Genomic DNA, 17,667 nt, shown 5'->3' with positions numbered 1-17,667 from the left:
TTTTATTCGGTGATATTCTTGATCTATTCTTATTCTTCGAATTTCGTGTCAGTTTTGTTTTTTATTGCTTTGTTTGTTATTTTTTTTTTTTTTTTGATATTTTATTAGAACTTGTTTATTAGAACATGTTTTAGCGTCTATTACTTTTCTCCGGAGTGTCTCCCTTTCGCTTGATAGAATCTGCATCTCTGATAGCGAAAATCGTTCTACTTTCCAAAGAAGGTCCCGATAGTCTGTTTATTTTACCAATCTTGGATAGACACTGTCTGTGAAAGTAGGTGAAACTACTAAGAATCCCCCGGAAAGTTTCGCAGTGATCAAGTGGTCGACAATTTTGGTGAAAGTAACCACTAAATAACCAGGAAATGGACGTCGTCCACAGAAGCTGATTTGTCAAGGAAATAATTGCAAGTTTACACGGCAGCGTCTACAGAGAGACTGATTAGAGAGACAGATTATTCTCCGCCATCGATGTAGCTAGTGGACACTGTCCAAGAAAACAGTTGGAGCTGGAAGTGCACCCACGAGGCATTGAGCCATGGAAAGATTTTAGTGAGGATGAACGGTAACTGAAGTTGCTGATCGATGGAGTGAACATTGCCCAGGGCAGAGATTCGAGTAAGGGTTAGTTATTACAAGTTACTAGAGAGAATAGCTTCGGATATTTTAGCTGATTTACAGAGAAAAATCTGACAGATTCGAAATTTGCATTCGATCCCAATAACAAAACTTGGATGAAACTCGAGGGTGCACTTTGTGGGCTTGAAGAACAGTCACATTTATAATTGCACATTCTTGTTAGTCGCGATAACTGGAGTTCAAGGGATGAAACCACCCTCCAGAATACGACACGAGAGGAGAACATTCTATTAACAAAACTTGAGTGCTACTTAATACGTTGGAAGTCAACATACAATTTTCTAAAGTGTATAAAGAATCATGGTCACAAATTTTATTCATAAATGAATTCGATGGTCCATTCCAAAAGTAAAATAATAATTTTTTATTAGAAAGAATAATGGAACAGTCCGTTGATCGTTCGACCCGCCTGTGTACATTTGAGAAGCAGAGTTTTCCATAAAAATGCGGCAATCGAGGGATGCGCGATCATAGCCAAATAGATTTGAAATTGATATGGAAACGGAAGGTTTCCGTTGCAAATCATGTTAGCTCAATACGTTTATCAGCTGATTGACAAATTCTGTGATCACTATCCGTAGAAATTTTCGCTCGTTCTAATAATCGTCGAAGATATAATTCTAATGTAGTATCGTGGGCAAAAGGCCCAAGGTATCGGCCGAACCGTATACAAAGTGGCGAGAGCCGTGGCGCCGTCGAGTACATCAATGTGTCGTCTGTCCTTTCGAGTGGACAGTTTTGTGGAAAGAGTCTGCGTGACCCTGGCCACGGGGTTTCGGGACACGTGTTCGATGGGACGAGAAAAGACAAAGAGACGCTAAGGGTAGAGTTAGTTGAGACGCCGGCGAGAACGAATGCAAAAGGCGTACAGTATGAGTTGAAAAGCGAGAGCGTGCGAGTGCAGATGCCGAAGACGAGAGTTGTAGAGTTGCTAGCGTTGTAGAGAGATCGAGTTGTTAGAGTTATAGAGTTGCGAGAGTGATTTGAGCGGAATAAGACTTTTGTGTTTTAGTTCAAGTTGAACATTTATCGTTCTCTGTCCAATTAATCTCTGTTATTTTCATTTATCTTAATAAATAGTATTAGGAGAATTTTACAAATCTAAATTATCCTAATCCTATCCCTTTTTCCCGATACTACACTAATTTGATTCCAATCTCGCGAATATTGCAATTTGGGAAGCTAATGAAAGGGTAAAGCCTATAAAAGCGTGTCGCGATATCGACGCGACAGGTGCTTGCCAATTTCAATGGTGTATTTGCTCGGTTTGGTTCTATATTTTCTCTCAATTTCGTTATGACATCGTGCAGAAATCAATTCCTAACGATCACCCTTTATATTCACGCGGAAATTTTAATCGCATTCAAATGTTTTTTGCGCTTTAGAACTAAATTAAGATTATCCACGAACCTTTAAGAACTTTTTCGACTTCTTCGGCAGTTCGCAACTTTCACGAATTACTTTCGTAGGACGCTGAACTTCAACATCAGCACGGCACTTGTCCCTTTCCGTTCGGTTCATTTGCACACGAACTAATGAACGGAAATTTCGATTTGAAAGTTCAAATTCTGTACCTAATTGAAAAAGTTATATTCTGGAGATTGTCACAAAGTGGATAAAGTTTCTCATTAACTTCGTACCTCAAGATATCCGTCGTGATGAGTTTTCGCGTTACCAGAAGGAAGAATGCGAAGTGGAACACTTCTGTAGCTAAAGAGTTAGAGAAATGGTCGCAATAGATTTGTCAAACCCTGATTCTTCTCCTTAGATATAATCAAACCACAAAATCATAGAAAAATTATCGAATTCACGCCATTTATTTTTTTTAATTTTTTACTTGGGAAAGTACTTTGTTATCAAAGATGGCTATAACGTGTCTGAAAGGTATAAGCAAATTGCAGGTCGATTATCGCGAAGATATAGTCAGTTATTTATCTCGTTGATTGCATAACACAATTTTTAAAACATTTGACTGTAACAAGAGACGAAGACAATAGGATGATCAAACGTACAAATGAAATAAACTAATTTGACAGTATTTTTATGTTACTTGGATCGAACTATGCGTAGTATAATAATTTTATTCATAAACTTACATTCAGAAGAAATATATTTTAGTCTATCTCTGTTCACAATGCCTCGCATATGTTTGCTATGTTAAGAAAAAAGTTGTATTATCAAATGATGACACTATGCATTTAAGGATTAATAATTTATACCCAAAAGATTACCTCGTGTACTAAGTGGTTTCGCATGTTCTTCTACTTCCAGGAAGCGGTATTTACATTTTAGAAAACCCTTTAGCCACGCGAACTTTGCCTTAGAGTCCCGCTTTGTGAAGCTTCGCGCGAACATTCCATAAATTATAGACCAAAGAAAACAGCCTGCCTTGAAAAACTACGAAACCAGCGCCATTATGTTTCTATAGTGTATCCTGCATTTACTCGCCTCAAATAGCTTGAATGTATCGTAGTATTTTATCTACGAGCCTATTACCAACGTATTACGAACGTGTATTGAGAATATCTCTTTCATATCAGAAAATTTTCAGCTTTTACATACCAAGGAAACGATCCACCGATGCAATTTCTGTGACACAGAGACGATCGTTAGGGAGAAGTTAAACGATCCCATAGCTCATAAAAGAATATAACAGAGAATATGGTCGATAAATATACGTAAAGTGAATTTCGGATCGGATCTTCCCTGTAATGGTTACCTCTTAACAGTCCCCCATTTCCTTCGACGCGGCGATGTATCGTTCATCTTCTTCGTTAGGACGACGTCTCGCGACACTGTGCGTGGTTCTACAAATCATTATAATTCGACACAACATTTGCGAACTTGCGTGAATATTCCATTCAAAACGCTTTAAAGTTTAATCGAAGCTGAGACATCAATTAAAGTTACACAAGCTGTGGAATATCTCCGCATTGCAAACGTGGAAATAGTATGTTCATCTATCGATACTTAATGCTAGTTCATCCGTAAACACGACATCGACAATACATCAGGAACTTTTTTCTAAAAGAGCACGCTTCAAACTCACAAGTTCCGACTAGTAAATAATTAATGGAACCTAAACCATAGCTTGGACTTTCCGAATACCAATTTCTGGTTATCCCGAAATTAATGGGCCACCATTCGGTTTCCATTGCAATATCATCTGCAGTACAGAACGCTATGAATGTATTGGAGCTTCTATATAGGTATTGGTTTCTACATACATATGTATATTATTGATTAAAATGTTCCCATACGCTGGTGCGTAAGAACACTCTTGAAGATATTTCATTTGTGGTTTATCTTAATATAGTTATTACCATTATACATACACGTTGCGTCGATACGATTATCTTATTTGAAATTATACATCTTTTTTCGTTAGAAATGTCTTCCCTTCATATTAAATATAAAAATATTTATTCCAACGCATTATCCATTGTCTTGTTAAAATGAATAAAAACAGAAACGTAACAATTGTATGAGCAGGAATCAACGTCATTATTTAACTCGTAGAATATACCTGAAATTAATCGATATATTTTAATACCGTTGTTATCACTCGGATTAGCTCGTTCTAAGAAATAAGCTAGCTCGTTCTAAGGTATTTGTCCATTAGTTTCTGGAAAGTGTTCTAATGTTTGTACACAGAGAACCTCCAAAATAAGCACATCTCTCATATTCGACCTAAGTTTTTACTATTCTAAAACAGAATTACAGTGGAGTATGTTAGTATGAATATAATTGGTTTTAGAGCGTGATTCAGGTATTCGTTCCAGATCGGCTAAAAAACAAATTTATCATTCAATACACATAAGACTGAAATACTATCGAGTTAGTTTATTAATTTTTCTGTATCGTATATCCGCGTATAATATCAAACTGGGCAAATTTCCTATAACAGGTACAGAGAATCCAACTCTCGTGAAAACGATAAATCAATATCGTAATATCAGCTGCTTTTATTGTGTACTGATTCTATACATGAAACCAGATTATCGCCTTTAAGAATAAAAGAATAAAATCGCGTTTTTCGCACGACTGGTCGAATTTGAACTTGAATGAATTTGCGTGGCCCATTAGAATAGATCGTTGAAACGTAGTTATACATACATCGTCCATTTTTCGGCCATACTTCATCGGCAATCGGTTTCAGTCCGTTGATCGTGGCACACCATAGAATATGTATATGACAGACGTATTTTTACAACGTTAAATCTGCGCATCGCAATCGCCATTTCGCTCGTCGCGAGTACGACCAGGATTGTCGTTATTATAAAATTACATTTAGTCGCGTCCCGCTGCGTTGTATTTACAACATGACACCTGTTACTCTCTGTCGCAACGAATTCACGGCATTTCAGTCCGAAGCAATTTCGAATAATCACTTTCAGCGACAAGGCGGATAATATTCGCATAACGTCATTAATATCAATTATTGCAAATACTACTGCAACTATGAATGCACTGACAATCCTTTTAATTCCGTGTGCGAGCTATAGTAGTAGGGCGATTTCTAAATGCCTGTCGATATTTGCCAAATTTTGTGTATTTTACTTATGCAAAGAATAGTATAATAATAATAATAGTATAGTTTATAAAATTGTGTATCGCTTGCATACCGGAACAAGATGATTTTACTAGTGCATTATCGGAGGGAGTTACATAATTATAATATTTCTAATAATCTATGTGATTGGATTACGTCAAACTTGACACATTTCCGTGGCATTCTGTTTTCCGTAAATTTACTTCAACTGATAGAGTCTGACACAAGGTATACTCCTTCTATCACGATCATTTCTCTTTGCGATCGAGAAATTCCAAAACCGCAATTCAATTTCACCCTACCATATTCCGAATGTCGAGGGCATGGTACTGGTGCCATTAACGGGTCTGAAACTAGCAGATTGAATGTTTCGATCGCAAGTACGAGAGTTATTTTTCAATTGCTCTAAGAGAACGTAATACGATAATTCTCCTTTCATCTGGGATTGTAGACGATTAAAAAAACACTTTGAGGACTACATCTTTAACACGATACTTGTAACAAGATGATGAGGAAAAGTGGGCGACATTTATAGTGTATCATTCAACAGGTCAAAATATTCATACACAAAAAGATTTACAGCTTATTTTTCATTTAATAAACAATTTAATTTTGCGGTAAAAATTTATGAATTACGGCTTTTTCTCTTTATTTTACTCGAACTTTACGTCCCTTGTTCCTGAGAAAATAAACGACGATAGAATTTCCATTGTTATATATTTAATTTCTATTTGACTCAAAATGAGAAACGCGAGATGTGAATGAAGAGAATGAAGAGAAAGTTTCATCAGCTGATTCATCGATCTATGCAGCTATCGGTGAATTTAAAATGATTTTCGAATAACTATCCTGGATAAATATTTATTTCGAAAATAATTCGTTAACCAACTATGTATATTAAAAAATAAGCCTCGAATAATATTTTTCTATATAAGCGTTTTTTCATTACCTTCACGTTTGACATGTAATATATAAAATCCTATAAATATCGTCCACAGCTTTAACACCCTGTATATCCTTTTATACCATGGCCAGGGTTGCTTTACGTTTCACTGACTGTTTGAAAACTAAGTTGGACTCTTTTAACGCATGGCACGAAACTCGTCACACGTTGTATTCGCTTCAAACTCGTTCACGAAGTTCAGGCGTAAATCTAATCTGATTCATGGGACATGGAACATCGCGCTGAAGCTGCAGAGATCTTCGTAAAATTCTACAAACAGGGAATCGAAAGGAATATATTACCAGTCACGAAATCACGAAAGCGTGATGAAATCGTTGGAAATGTTTGTGAAATAACGAGGTTTCAGCGCTTCTGCGACGTGGATAAATTAAACTCAGATGGTGCAATTTCTTTCGAACGCAATCGATTTCGTTCCATTTCTCTTATTTATCAAATCCGTGAAATATCACTTCGACACCACGTTTAACTTCGCCGGTAACGAAGCAAGACAATACGTAGTTTCACAGACGGGAGAATCGTTATGGGGAGCCATAAAGTTTCGAAGAATACGATCGTGCAAGATACGCGACTCAGCTCGTGAAATTTACACATACGTTCATCGATGGTATCGTTACTACGTATAAAACACTGTTTCCTAAGAAGATAAGAAATTCCTTTGGAAATCAAACGATGTAGAACGAGATTTCATTAATTCGTGTGTATCTGCGTTTTACTTCATTAGAAGAGCTAGAACTCCTTTTCAAGTATCGTTAAAGCGATATCGTTAGTATTCGATTGGTATCAGGACATCTATTACACATTCGATTCACGTGGAAATTAAACTGACCAACTCTATCAACTTTCATTGTTCGACTTCTGAAAAATTTTTTCGATAACAGTCGTCTATATTGGTGCGAAACTGAAAAAACTTTTAGAAATTGGAATTACGTATTCAGCTTGCCTTCAGAATTATTTGTTCTTTCGAATGCTGCTACTTTACATTATAAACCCTTACATTATGATAGTCAATCTGGAATTATCTTTCCAGCTGTAAATTTTTATATTGAACCATTCGTTCATTTCACCATTAGGTAGTCGAGGACTGCTGCTATACATGTCAACAATAGTAACCTTTTTCCATGGAAAATTGACTTTCTAAACAATTTGTAGCTTCTATTATAGTAGCTTCTATTCTAATTACTTTTGTATTGATTTCTCGTCAGAATATGAAGTTTCGAAATAGCATCGACGAGCATTTTCGAGTCGAACAGTTCTCAACAGCGTCACGCAGGCTGATTCTTTACCACACTTGTCTCAACAAAATTTTTTACATAAAAACTCTGTTCTTTACTAGATGTTTAGAATATCTGACAAAAAATCTTATTTTTTTTAATTTAGGAAAAGGGACTAGACAAAAACAATAAATAATTATAATATTTGAACTGAACCAGGAAGTAGGGAAAATACTAAGGGATATTTGGTAAATAGACTTTTATTCACATCGAATTCCCTGATATTAAGTTTCTGGAAAACTGCATATTATATATATTGTAGTATCGTGGGCAAAAGGCCCAAGGTATCGGCCGAACCGTATACAAAGTGGCGAGAGCCGTGGCGCCGTCGAGTACATCAATGTGTCGTCGGTCCTTTCAAGTGGACAGTTTTGTGGAAAGAGCCTGCGTGACCCTGGCCACGGGGTTTCGGGACATGTGTTCGATGGGACGAGAAAAGACAAAGAGACGCCAAGGGTAGAGTTAGTTGAGACGCCAGCGAGAACGAATGCAAAAGGCGTGCAGTATGAGTTGAGAAGCGAGAGCGTGCGAGTGCAGATGCCGAAGACGAGAGTTATAGAGTTGCTAGCGTTGTAGAGGGATCGAGTTGTTAGTTATAGAGTTGCGAGAGTGATTCGAACGGAATAAGACTTTTGTGTTTTAGTTCAAGTTGAACATTTATCGTTCTCTGTCCAATTAATCTCTGTTATTTTTTATTAATCTTAATAAATAGCATTAGGAGAATTTTACAAATCTAAATCATCCTAATCCTATCCTTTTCCGATACTACAATATTTTTAAAATGTTTGTCCCGAATCCTCATTCAAACGCCGCACTGTAGAACCTGAGAACGTGGCCTGCAAACGTGCAAACGTAGCCCGCAAGCGTGCGAACGCGGCCAGCAAATTCTGATTTTTGTCCTAAATTCTCATCTAAATGCCGTACCGTGCAGCGTTCGAAGTTCTCGCTGTCGTTGAGTTTATATCAATTTAAAATGGTAGAAAGGTCATATAGCAAAGCGATCGATCTGATTAGTTTTTATTGTGCCGCGATTCGTTATCGAACATCCAGATATGGACGCGTGGGTTTTGCATGGGACAAAAGGAGCGGCGTATCGGAAAATGAAAAATGACACTATAGCGCAAGGCTTATTTCTTTCCATTTCCAACTAAAATATTTTGAATGATAAATATAGAAGAGACTTATTTAAAGACCTGGGAAGATAAAAAGGAATAAGAAAACAGGATGAAAAGCGGAGTTAAAAGACAATTACACGAATATAATTCCAGTATATTGCATTCTTGAATCGTTTCACCAGCACCAATGTTTTCTTCTCCTTTAAAGGGTTTTCTAAGATGTTGGCGTTTTCAGATCAGAAAGATACAACGTCGCAATTTGCAATTCTAACGTGCAATCTTCAACGTATATTATACTTCGTTAATGACAATTTCGCTTACGTTCGTGTCTTATCTTTGCAATCGCGTACAACGTTTACCCGTTTGCGCTAACTATAGTTTCCCCTAATCTTCATGCTTGATCCCCAAGAACTCTTGTATCTCGTGTATACGCTGAGAGAAAATTTCATAATTACGTCCCCTTTGTGCCTATCCAGCTTTTAGCTGATTGCAAAAGAGCCCGAAATTGGAAACGTCTGAAAATTTTGGCACGCAGCGTGAATTTCCTTGTAGCAATTAACAAATTTTAATGAAACGCGCCGCGTGGTAAACCAAGAAAAAATTACGTTCAAAATGTCCTCGTGCTAATTTATCGTTGAGTATTATACCCTTTGGAACATTCGGAAATTTCGCTTTGAGTAATGAGACTCGATTATCGTGATTAGATTGGTAAAACTTAGAACAGGCTAGAAGGTATCTATTGCAATTAACAATTACCTTAAACAGGTATTAATATTCAATAGCTAAAATTATTCTTTGCAATATAGTATTTACAGTTGCAATTTTGCATTATATTAATGAACTACAATATTGTTAGTATTATAAAACCGTGTTTACCATTAATTATATATTTAAGGTATACTTGTTTCAACATACAACGCTATTACTACTGTAGATTAACTATTCAACGAGCGAGGAAATAACTCGAAAGTTCAAACAAATTTGTGCTTTACAAAAGCATATATATGATCGAAATTTAAAAAGCAGACGTTGGAAAAATATTTTACATAATGAGGTACACGGATATATATCCATCTGACGCGGGTGGCTCAACTACATTAATTCGAAAACAGGATGCTGAAGCGATGGAACCGTGATATTGCAACTTCGTCTGTAACTTGCTGGAAATGACAAACAGACGATGCAAAAGTGAATACACAAGATGTTCGTTCGCTTGAAAAAAGTATCGTGGAAAATATGCAGACGCCAAAGTATTTGAACGTTCCGTCAGATTGGCTTACATGAAGTTATTTTCGTTTTCATTACTCTCTTGTCGTGTTTAAATAGAGAAAAACACGGACCACGAACAAACAAGCCATATATTTTATATACTAATGGAATTTATAGGGATGCATAAATGTTATTTATAGAAATATTTTTCATGGAAAAAAAAAACTAATATTTCAATGAAATGTCGCTTGTTGGGTGTGCGAGCTTCGTTTTCCTCGTCGCTCTGCCTGTGTTTTTCTATTTTAAAGAATACACATTGGATTTTTGCGGCATTGTTGGCGAATGATATTAAAACGTCGAGACAAAAATTTAATCAATAACTGAGGGAAATCGCACTCATCTCGTAAAAGGGACCTTTTTTCCCTCACGTGAAAAGAAATCCATCTGGTATCGAATGATACATCTTTTCTCTTTGCTTCTTTTACCTACAGTGGTTCGCCACGCTGCATATATTTGAATATTTATCGTAGACAACTTTTATGCATATATTGTCTGTGTTATATAAAACAGTTTGGAATTTAATTAGAACTATTAATGGGACATTATTATACCTACATAATATAAAAATGTATACATGACATAAAAATTACATGACAATAAAAAATTGCTTGAAAAATACTAAAATACTTAATACAAAAATTAGTATATATTATAAACACTTATTTTAAACACATAATGAATGTTAAAAATAGTCTGACTGAATATTTAGGCTTAACAACATGATGAATTATTTAAATAAATATTGTGATCGCTACGAAATATTAGTGACACGCGACGATTTAAGTGTATGTCTTGTAGTTTCTATATACATTTACAGATTTCTTTCAAACCTTACCGATATAACTATAATAATTTCATATGAAACACATAATATTCATAAAAGTTTTCTATAAATATTCCATTTTTCCCAATAACTACATAGCCGAAATACAATTTAAATATATTTGTATAGTCTCCTTATCGCTGCAAACTACAAAGCTTCCGATTACAGGGTATTATCACGTGCCATTGGGCAAATAATTTGTTTAAAACGCGCACACAGGTGTCGAGGTAGTTTTCTTGAAATATCAAAAGAAATGGACAATTTCTTTGCCTACCTACCTTCCACGGGAATGTGCAGTCTTTTCGTTTTATTTCCAGTGATAAACACACACGTAAATTCACATTCGTCCACATACCAATTTAGCTAACCTCCATGGAAATACACGAAAAGTAGAACGTTTGCAATACATTCAAATGACTGTATAGTTTTACGAGGGAGAAAGGCACGTTTATTGGTACCGTTTCAATTTTTGAACTAGTAGTTGATCGTCGAAATCCGACCGATTCTCCGGCTCGATGAGAAATTGTTATCCAATCATTCGATAGTTAGACGTGGAAGCAGCGTGAGGAAATAACGATGGACAACCGGCGCAATTTGTCGAAGAGCAATCGATCGAATTAAAATAAATAGAAATATCTGATTGATGAAATTCATGTTTAATTTCAATTTAATTCAATAAAATCTTGTCTCTCTATAAAAATGTATACGCGTAACGAATAGAGTTAGCACGCGCGTTCAACGTTTGAAAATGAAAATAAAATACATAACGCATAGTTTGCTTTGTTATTCCGCGGAAAACTAAATAAATTTGCTGGAAAAATGTTGAAGAATTTCAAGTTGTCCTTAACGCGGTAAAAGGGAGTAAATTGCAGTGACTGCGGTTGTATATTCAAGAATGGAAAAGACGTGGATTTATTCTTTTACAGATGGCTGTGAATCTGAATGCAACGAGCCTCGTCGAGGAGAATGGTTACATTCCATACATCCATCGCCCGGAAACCAACATAGTACCTGGGATATTTTTAATAATCCTGATAGTGGGTGTATTTGGAAACGGAATGATGATGATTACTTTGGGGGCCGATTCCAACACGAAAAATACATCCAACGTTTACATCTTTTCCTTGGCTCTGGGCGATCTTTTGGTAAGAAAGGACAGGATGTGTATATATTATCTCTAATGTATCTTTCAAGACCGACGTTTAAAAAAAGGATCTCCGACGTCGAATAAAATGGAAAAATCATTCATAATCATTCATAAAAATCTCTAGAAATATTCAAATATTTTCATAAATAATTTCTAAAAGAAGCACATGCTATATGAGACCTTGAATCAGACGTTAAAATTCCGTTGTTCTGGACACGTAATCGTGGACCAATAGCGAGTTCGATTATAAACGCGCTTATTTTCGTGGATATCGAGCTTACTTTATGATATATGTAGCTATACATCTTGATCCATGGACAATTTATAGCCGGACGGAGAATAATCAAAGATTAATGCGATCCATACGATATCATTTGTGAAAATCATAAATAAATATTTTCTCGATTATAGTGTTCGAACGATCATGCTTAAACAAAAAGAAAATGTGTATTTCACGATTAACACTGAGAAAAAAGTGCAACAGCATAATTGAGTGTTCGATCATACGACGAAATTTGTACATCCCGCATGAAATTGCAGAAAATTCGCTTAATCTACATTTTTTATTATAATATTCAATACAAAACGTTCCTGTTAATATCCCCCTTTTATCTCGAAATTCATCAGAGACGTCCGTATTTCAGACGAAATTTAGCGAGTTAATGAGGGAATCTTTTTTTCGCAAATTGAGTGAACGTTACACAGTATGATAAAAGGACGTGGGATGTGAATTCATCACGAATAATTTTAATAGATTTTTCTGTATCATAATCGCGGATTGTTTTTATTTTAATTTTCTCGATAACAATGAATCCTGATAAATGTTTTCCTAATAATTTTACTATATGCTCGATGCCGTACAAATATAATATCAAGTGTTGTTTATTTTATCGCTCTCACCTATCGAAATGTCGAAGGCGTCGTTTTCAACGAAACAGATTTTCAAACGTTTCCCATATATTCGTAGAATTCAATCAAATTTCGCAAAATTACAGAAAAATATTCAAATAAAATTTCGATAAAGGGTTTTCAACGAAACAGATTTTAAAACGTTTCCCATATATTCGTAGAATTCAATTAAATTTTGCAAAAGTACAGAAAAATATTCGAATAAAATTTCGATAAAGGGTAGATTGAATAACACGAGTACAATTGACCGTGGAAATACAATACAATAAAATACACGTGTATATTTTTAATTTTAATTTTCGTTTATTTCAGGTGATCCTAACGAGTGTACCACTCACGTCTGTTATATTCACATTCGATTCATGGCCGTGGGGACAGACAGTTTGCAAATTATCGGAGTGCGTCAAGGATATTTCAGTCGGTGTCTCAGTTTTCACTCTGACCGCGTTATCAGCCGAGAGGTAAGTTGTCAAACCCAGTTAGGGTTGAGGAAATTGTTGTCTCAGGGATAGGCTGGTCGTCCTAACTTTAGTGAAGTTCCGCCCCATTAATGGACCAATCGACTCTTTAATCAGTAATCGAAATGAAATCTCAAACGTCCAATTTCCTTTTCGCTATTAAGAAAATCAATTAATTTACATTAATAAGAAAGTTCAACGTTAAAATAAAGTATAACTGAAGAATTCATTTAATCAGACATCATTTAATCTTAACCCTGCAATACTGCATTTATAAACAATCCAATTAACGCTATATTGAAAATTACATATCATTTTATTAACACAACGCTTATTTCCAACAAACGATACGTTGCTAAATAATTTTGATTTCTTCCATGTTAAATAATTATCAGGATCTATCTGCATATTTGAATTAGTATCGTTAGTGACGTTTAATAAAACAGAAGGCGTTAAACACCCTTGTCCAATAGTAATAAATTTAGTAATAAAGCAAATAAAATAAAATAATAAATAAATTGTAAAACAGAAATCTATATATAATCTAAGATTTCTATCTTGCCAACATATTAATATTACAGTTGGTACATTTGTTGCACGAGACAGCTCGGAACGTATAAATAACAACCATTTCTCAACAGTAATAAATACACGCACAACAGCCATCTGTAAATGAAACATTTAAGTGGGGTATAAATTACTCCGTTCTATATTTCAGGGTTAAGGTTTCAATAAAAATTGATTTACAAATAAAAGAAAGATATGCTCGTGTTGCATCGTAGGTACTACGCGGTCGTAAATCCTATTCGCCGCCATGTAGCCGGAATGAAAGCAATACCATTAGCGATACTAATAGCCTGCCTTATTTGGGTGCTGGCGATTGTTCTGTCGATGCCTGCTGCTGTTTTCTCTCACGTGATGAACGTAGATATAGCAACTAACTCCAGCGTCCACATCTGTAACCCTTTCCCCGTGGAATTGGGTGAGTATCTCACACGCTGAAATATTTCTATCCGGATTAAAAAACTATTCTACTCAATCCGGGAACGAATTATAAGAACGAATTATAAGTATTCTTCTCCTAAACTGAACATACAGAAAGCAAAATAGTTGCTCGTTTACGATCTCTGCTTGGACATTTCTCCGTGTTTTCATTTCACACCCACGAAGTCGTATTAATTTATTTCTCGTTCTGAAACGCAGGGGCAAGCTATAGGAGAGACGTGGTGTTATTCAAGTTCCTGGCCTACTACGTGATACCGTTACTCATTATAGCAGGATACTATTTTCAAATTGCACGACACCTTCAACTGTCCACCAGGAACATGCCCTGCGAATTATCTGCAATTCAGCGGCTGGAGCAAATTCGATCACGCAGAAAGGTAGAGTGAATCGATATTATTATGAAATTATACAATTTTCAAGTAAATCTAATTTTGACACAAAAGGTATACAGGTATACCAGTGAAAAGGTGTAGAACAGAGAAATTGAAATTGCTACCTGTATGATATTTTTATGAAATTACACTGCTTATATATGCAGTCAACTTGCAAATAAATTTAAATTGTAATAAATTGTTACTTAGACTGTGATGTAAATTGAGTTATAGCTATAAATTATTTACTTTGAAAAAATTTCACGCTCATCATGTACCCGAGTAACAAGGTGCAAGAAGAAGCGGAATTAATTTAGCGGAAATCTCGAGTCGATGGTGCAATTGTTATAAACTATACTTTACTTACGCAATCTTCGATACGATCAATAATAAGATTATGTAATACGACCTTAAGCCAATATACGGTTAAGCATCGATGAAACAAGTCTAGTCCAACAACTAGAAGAAGGCGTTCCATAACTTCCGGGATAGAATGCTAATTATAAATCATTATAGATCGGGATATTCTCTGGCAATATCTTTAGCATGTAATCCAATTTCACTTTCCGTATTGTATTTGAATGAAAAGTGACGGTCGATCATCTTAAAGTACATCGACGTATCGACCAATGAAGTTTCTTCAACGAGCCAACTCTTCGTCTTCCTCGTTTCTGTTGTATATAAAACAATAATTTATTTGAAAACTTCGTACACAATTTAAGATGAATATCGTTCGCATATTTGATCAAGTCTTTCGACCAATTATTATTTCAATAGAAATGTATTCCTTTTTATGCAACGTGAGTACAATGGCTTGATCTAATACACCAAGTCAGTGTATTAAAATACTCGATAACAGAAAGTCTTTGTTGTCTGATTTAAAAATCACTTCACAGGCGGCTCGATATTCTGATTCACTTCGACTAATTCGATAGAAGGTGGCATCGAAGCGTGTCTAGCGAAGATACGACAGAACCTTCAATAACCACGGTTCTTACTTCTACTTTTCCAATGTTTTCAGCCGTCAAATGCATTCAACCGTTCTCTAATCCATTTTGATAACAAAGAGCCATTTCGTAGTAGTAATAACGGTAGCTATGTTTCGTGAAAATAGAGTTTCGAGATTAATACAATTTCATGGAACAATTCGGACAAATAATATAATCGATTGGCCTATAAATACAGCGATGACAAGTCACCTCTAGATAACGGCTGAGAATTACGCCTGGACGAGAGATTCGATTTAACTACTATCCGCTGGCAATCCATACCAAGACACGCTGCATGCGAATCAAAATGATCCATTCGCTCGAACGACTACGAGTTATCGCCTCTTTATTTTTCGTAGATGCTAGAACGCCTGCACTCTTCCCAGATTTGTTCCTCGGCTGTGAAAATACTATTTCTCTTGGCGACGTTTTCTTCCAGCTAATCTCCATTTATCTTTCTGATAAAAAAGACTTCTGCGAAAGAAGTTAAATATCGAACTTGAGAATTTATTTAACGTAATATTTCAAAAGTTGAGGCAAAGGCGTATTGTCTAACGACATCGGTGTCGAGACGTTGAAAGCATATTTACAGGATCAATTGAGCGATGACTAAATCTGCTAAGGTCGCGGTCGATCTGAGGCAGATACCTGCGAAATCTTATTATAGATATTGTAGTATCGGGAAAAAGGGATAGGATTAGGATAATTTAGATTTGTGAAATTCTCCTAATACTATTTATTTAAGATAAGTAAAAATAACAGAGATTAATTGGACAGAGAACGATAAATGTTCAACTTGAACTAAAACACAAAAGTCTTATTCTACTCAAATCACTCTCGCAACTCTATAACGTAACAACTCGATCTCTCTACAACGCTAGCAACTCTACAACCCTACATAGTATATATAGTCTATATAGACAACTATAGTCTTCGGCTTCTGCACTCGCACGCTCTCGCTTCTCAACTCATACTGCACTCCTTTTGCATTCGTTCTCGCTGGCGTCTCAACTAACACTACCCTTAGCGTCTCTTTGTCTTTTCTCGTCCCATCGAACACGTGTCCCGAAACCCCGTGGCCAGGGTCACGCAGGCTCTTTCCACAGCACTATCCACTTGAAAGGCGCCACGGCTCTCGCCACTTTGTACACGGTTCGGCCGATATCTTAGGCCTTTTGCCCACGATACTACAATATTTTTAAACGGACATATCGTAAAACTTGCTGACAAGCGCTAGTTGTCATATCAAATCTTTGTCTGTTCATCGCGTAAGATGATGGAAAAGAGAGAGGAAGAGAAAATCTTCTGTATATTCCAGAATTTAAGAAGTAATACTGTAATGCCTAATCTACATTTAACTGTTTATCTCAGATTTTTTACTGTCTTACTAAAAAATATTCTAATCTAGGTTTCTAATAATTAAATTTTAACTAATTAGACCAAGTACCAAGTTAGTTGTCCCAGTTTAATACGTATCTTTCGTTCTCTGTGATCAACAGGTTGGAAATATGGTCATCTCCATTGTGCTTATCTTCTTCATCTGCTTCCTACCGTATCACACGTTTATGATTTGGTTTCACTTTTTTGCTTCAACGATGAAAGACTACAATAAATATTGGCACATCTTCAGGATTATTGGTTTTTGTATGACTTTCATCAACAGCTGCATCAACCCTTTGGTTCTATATTTTGCCAGCACAACATTTCGCAAGAGGTGAGTGTTACGTCGCGTGAAGAGGTCCGCGCGACGTTTTTTATTGTCTGACCGTAAAGGCCCAAGAGTCGTTAGAGAAACCCTCAATAAACCTAAGGCCCATCATAAACCGAGTCTCATTAGCTTGCAGGAACCTTGAATCCTGCAAGTATTTTGGGTTTATATCTGGTACTTAAACAAGTCATTAGGTCTATTGAGCGTGCTTAAAGATTACGGAGAAAGCTATGATATGGTAATTATATGATAGATATAATTTATGATATGGAAAACCAGGCATTTATAGAATAGAAATGTCTGGATTTTCCCACGAGTCATGCCGATGGGGTGCTTACATCTCCCATCTTCAAGCGTTAACGTCTTAGCCAATGGGTAGCGCGGATACTTGTCCTCAACATTCCTAACTAAAAATGTAAGCAACGAATCCCATACACACTCGAAAAA

General features: G+C 36.0%; 1 protein-coding gene and 1 long non-coding RNA gene across 2 annotated transcripts; one reads left to right on the top strand and one right to left on the bottom strand.

Annotated features, from left to right (window-relative positions):
• Positions 1-2,545: 2,545 nt before the first annotated feature.
• LOC126928068 (uncharacterized) lies at positions 2,546-3,530 on the bottom strand. Its single transcript, XR_007716237.1, has 2 exons — positions 2,871-3,530; positions 2,546-2,791 (listed from the first exon to the last, which is right to left on the bottom strand). It is a non-coding gene; the product is annotated as an uncharacterized LOC126928068 (long non-coding RNA).
• An 8,029-nt stretch (positions 3,531-11,559) lies between these two features.
• LOC126928061 (neuropeptide CCHamide-1 receptor-like) lies at positions 11,560-14,538 on the top strand. Its single transcript, XM_050743977.1, has 4 exons — positions 11,560-11,778; positions 13,002-13,150; positions 13,930-14,129; positions 14,351-14,538. The coding sequence occupies exons 1-4, from the start codon at positions 11,560-11,562 to the stop codon at positions 14,536-14,538; spliced, it is 756 nt and encodes a 251-aa protein (XP_050599934.1).
• The last annotated feature ends 3,129 nt before the right edge of the window (positions 14,539-17,667 follow it).

Source organism: Bombus affinis, unplaced genomic scaffold (assembly GCF_024516045.1).
Source record: "Bombus affinis isolate iyBomAffi1 unplaced genomic scaffold, iyBomAffi1.2 ctg00000513.1, whole genome shotgun sequence".
Lineage (NCBI taxonomy): Eukaryota > Metazoa > Arthropoda > Insecta > Hymenoptera > Apidae > Bombus > Bombus affinis.
The sequence above is the reverse complement of the archived record's forward strand: the minus strand, read 5'-3'. Positions and strand labels throughout refer to the sequence as shown.

Coding starts and splice junctions, on each gene's coding strand:
- LOC126928061 (XM_050743977.1), top strand. CDS start 11,560: ATGGCTGTGAATCTGAATGCAACGAGCCTCGTCGAGGAGAATGGTTAC. Junction 13,151..13,929: donor ACCGCGTTATCAGCCGAGAG/GTAAGTTGTCAA, acceptor GTTGCATCGTAG/GTACTACGCGGTCGTAAATC. Junction 14,130..14,350: donor CCCTTTCCCCGTGGAATTGG/GTGAGTATCTCA, acceptor TCTGAAACGCAG/GGGCAAGCTATAGGAGAGAC.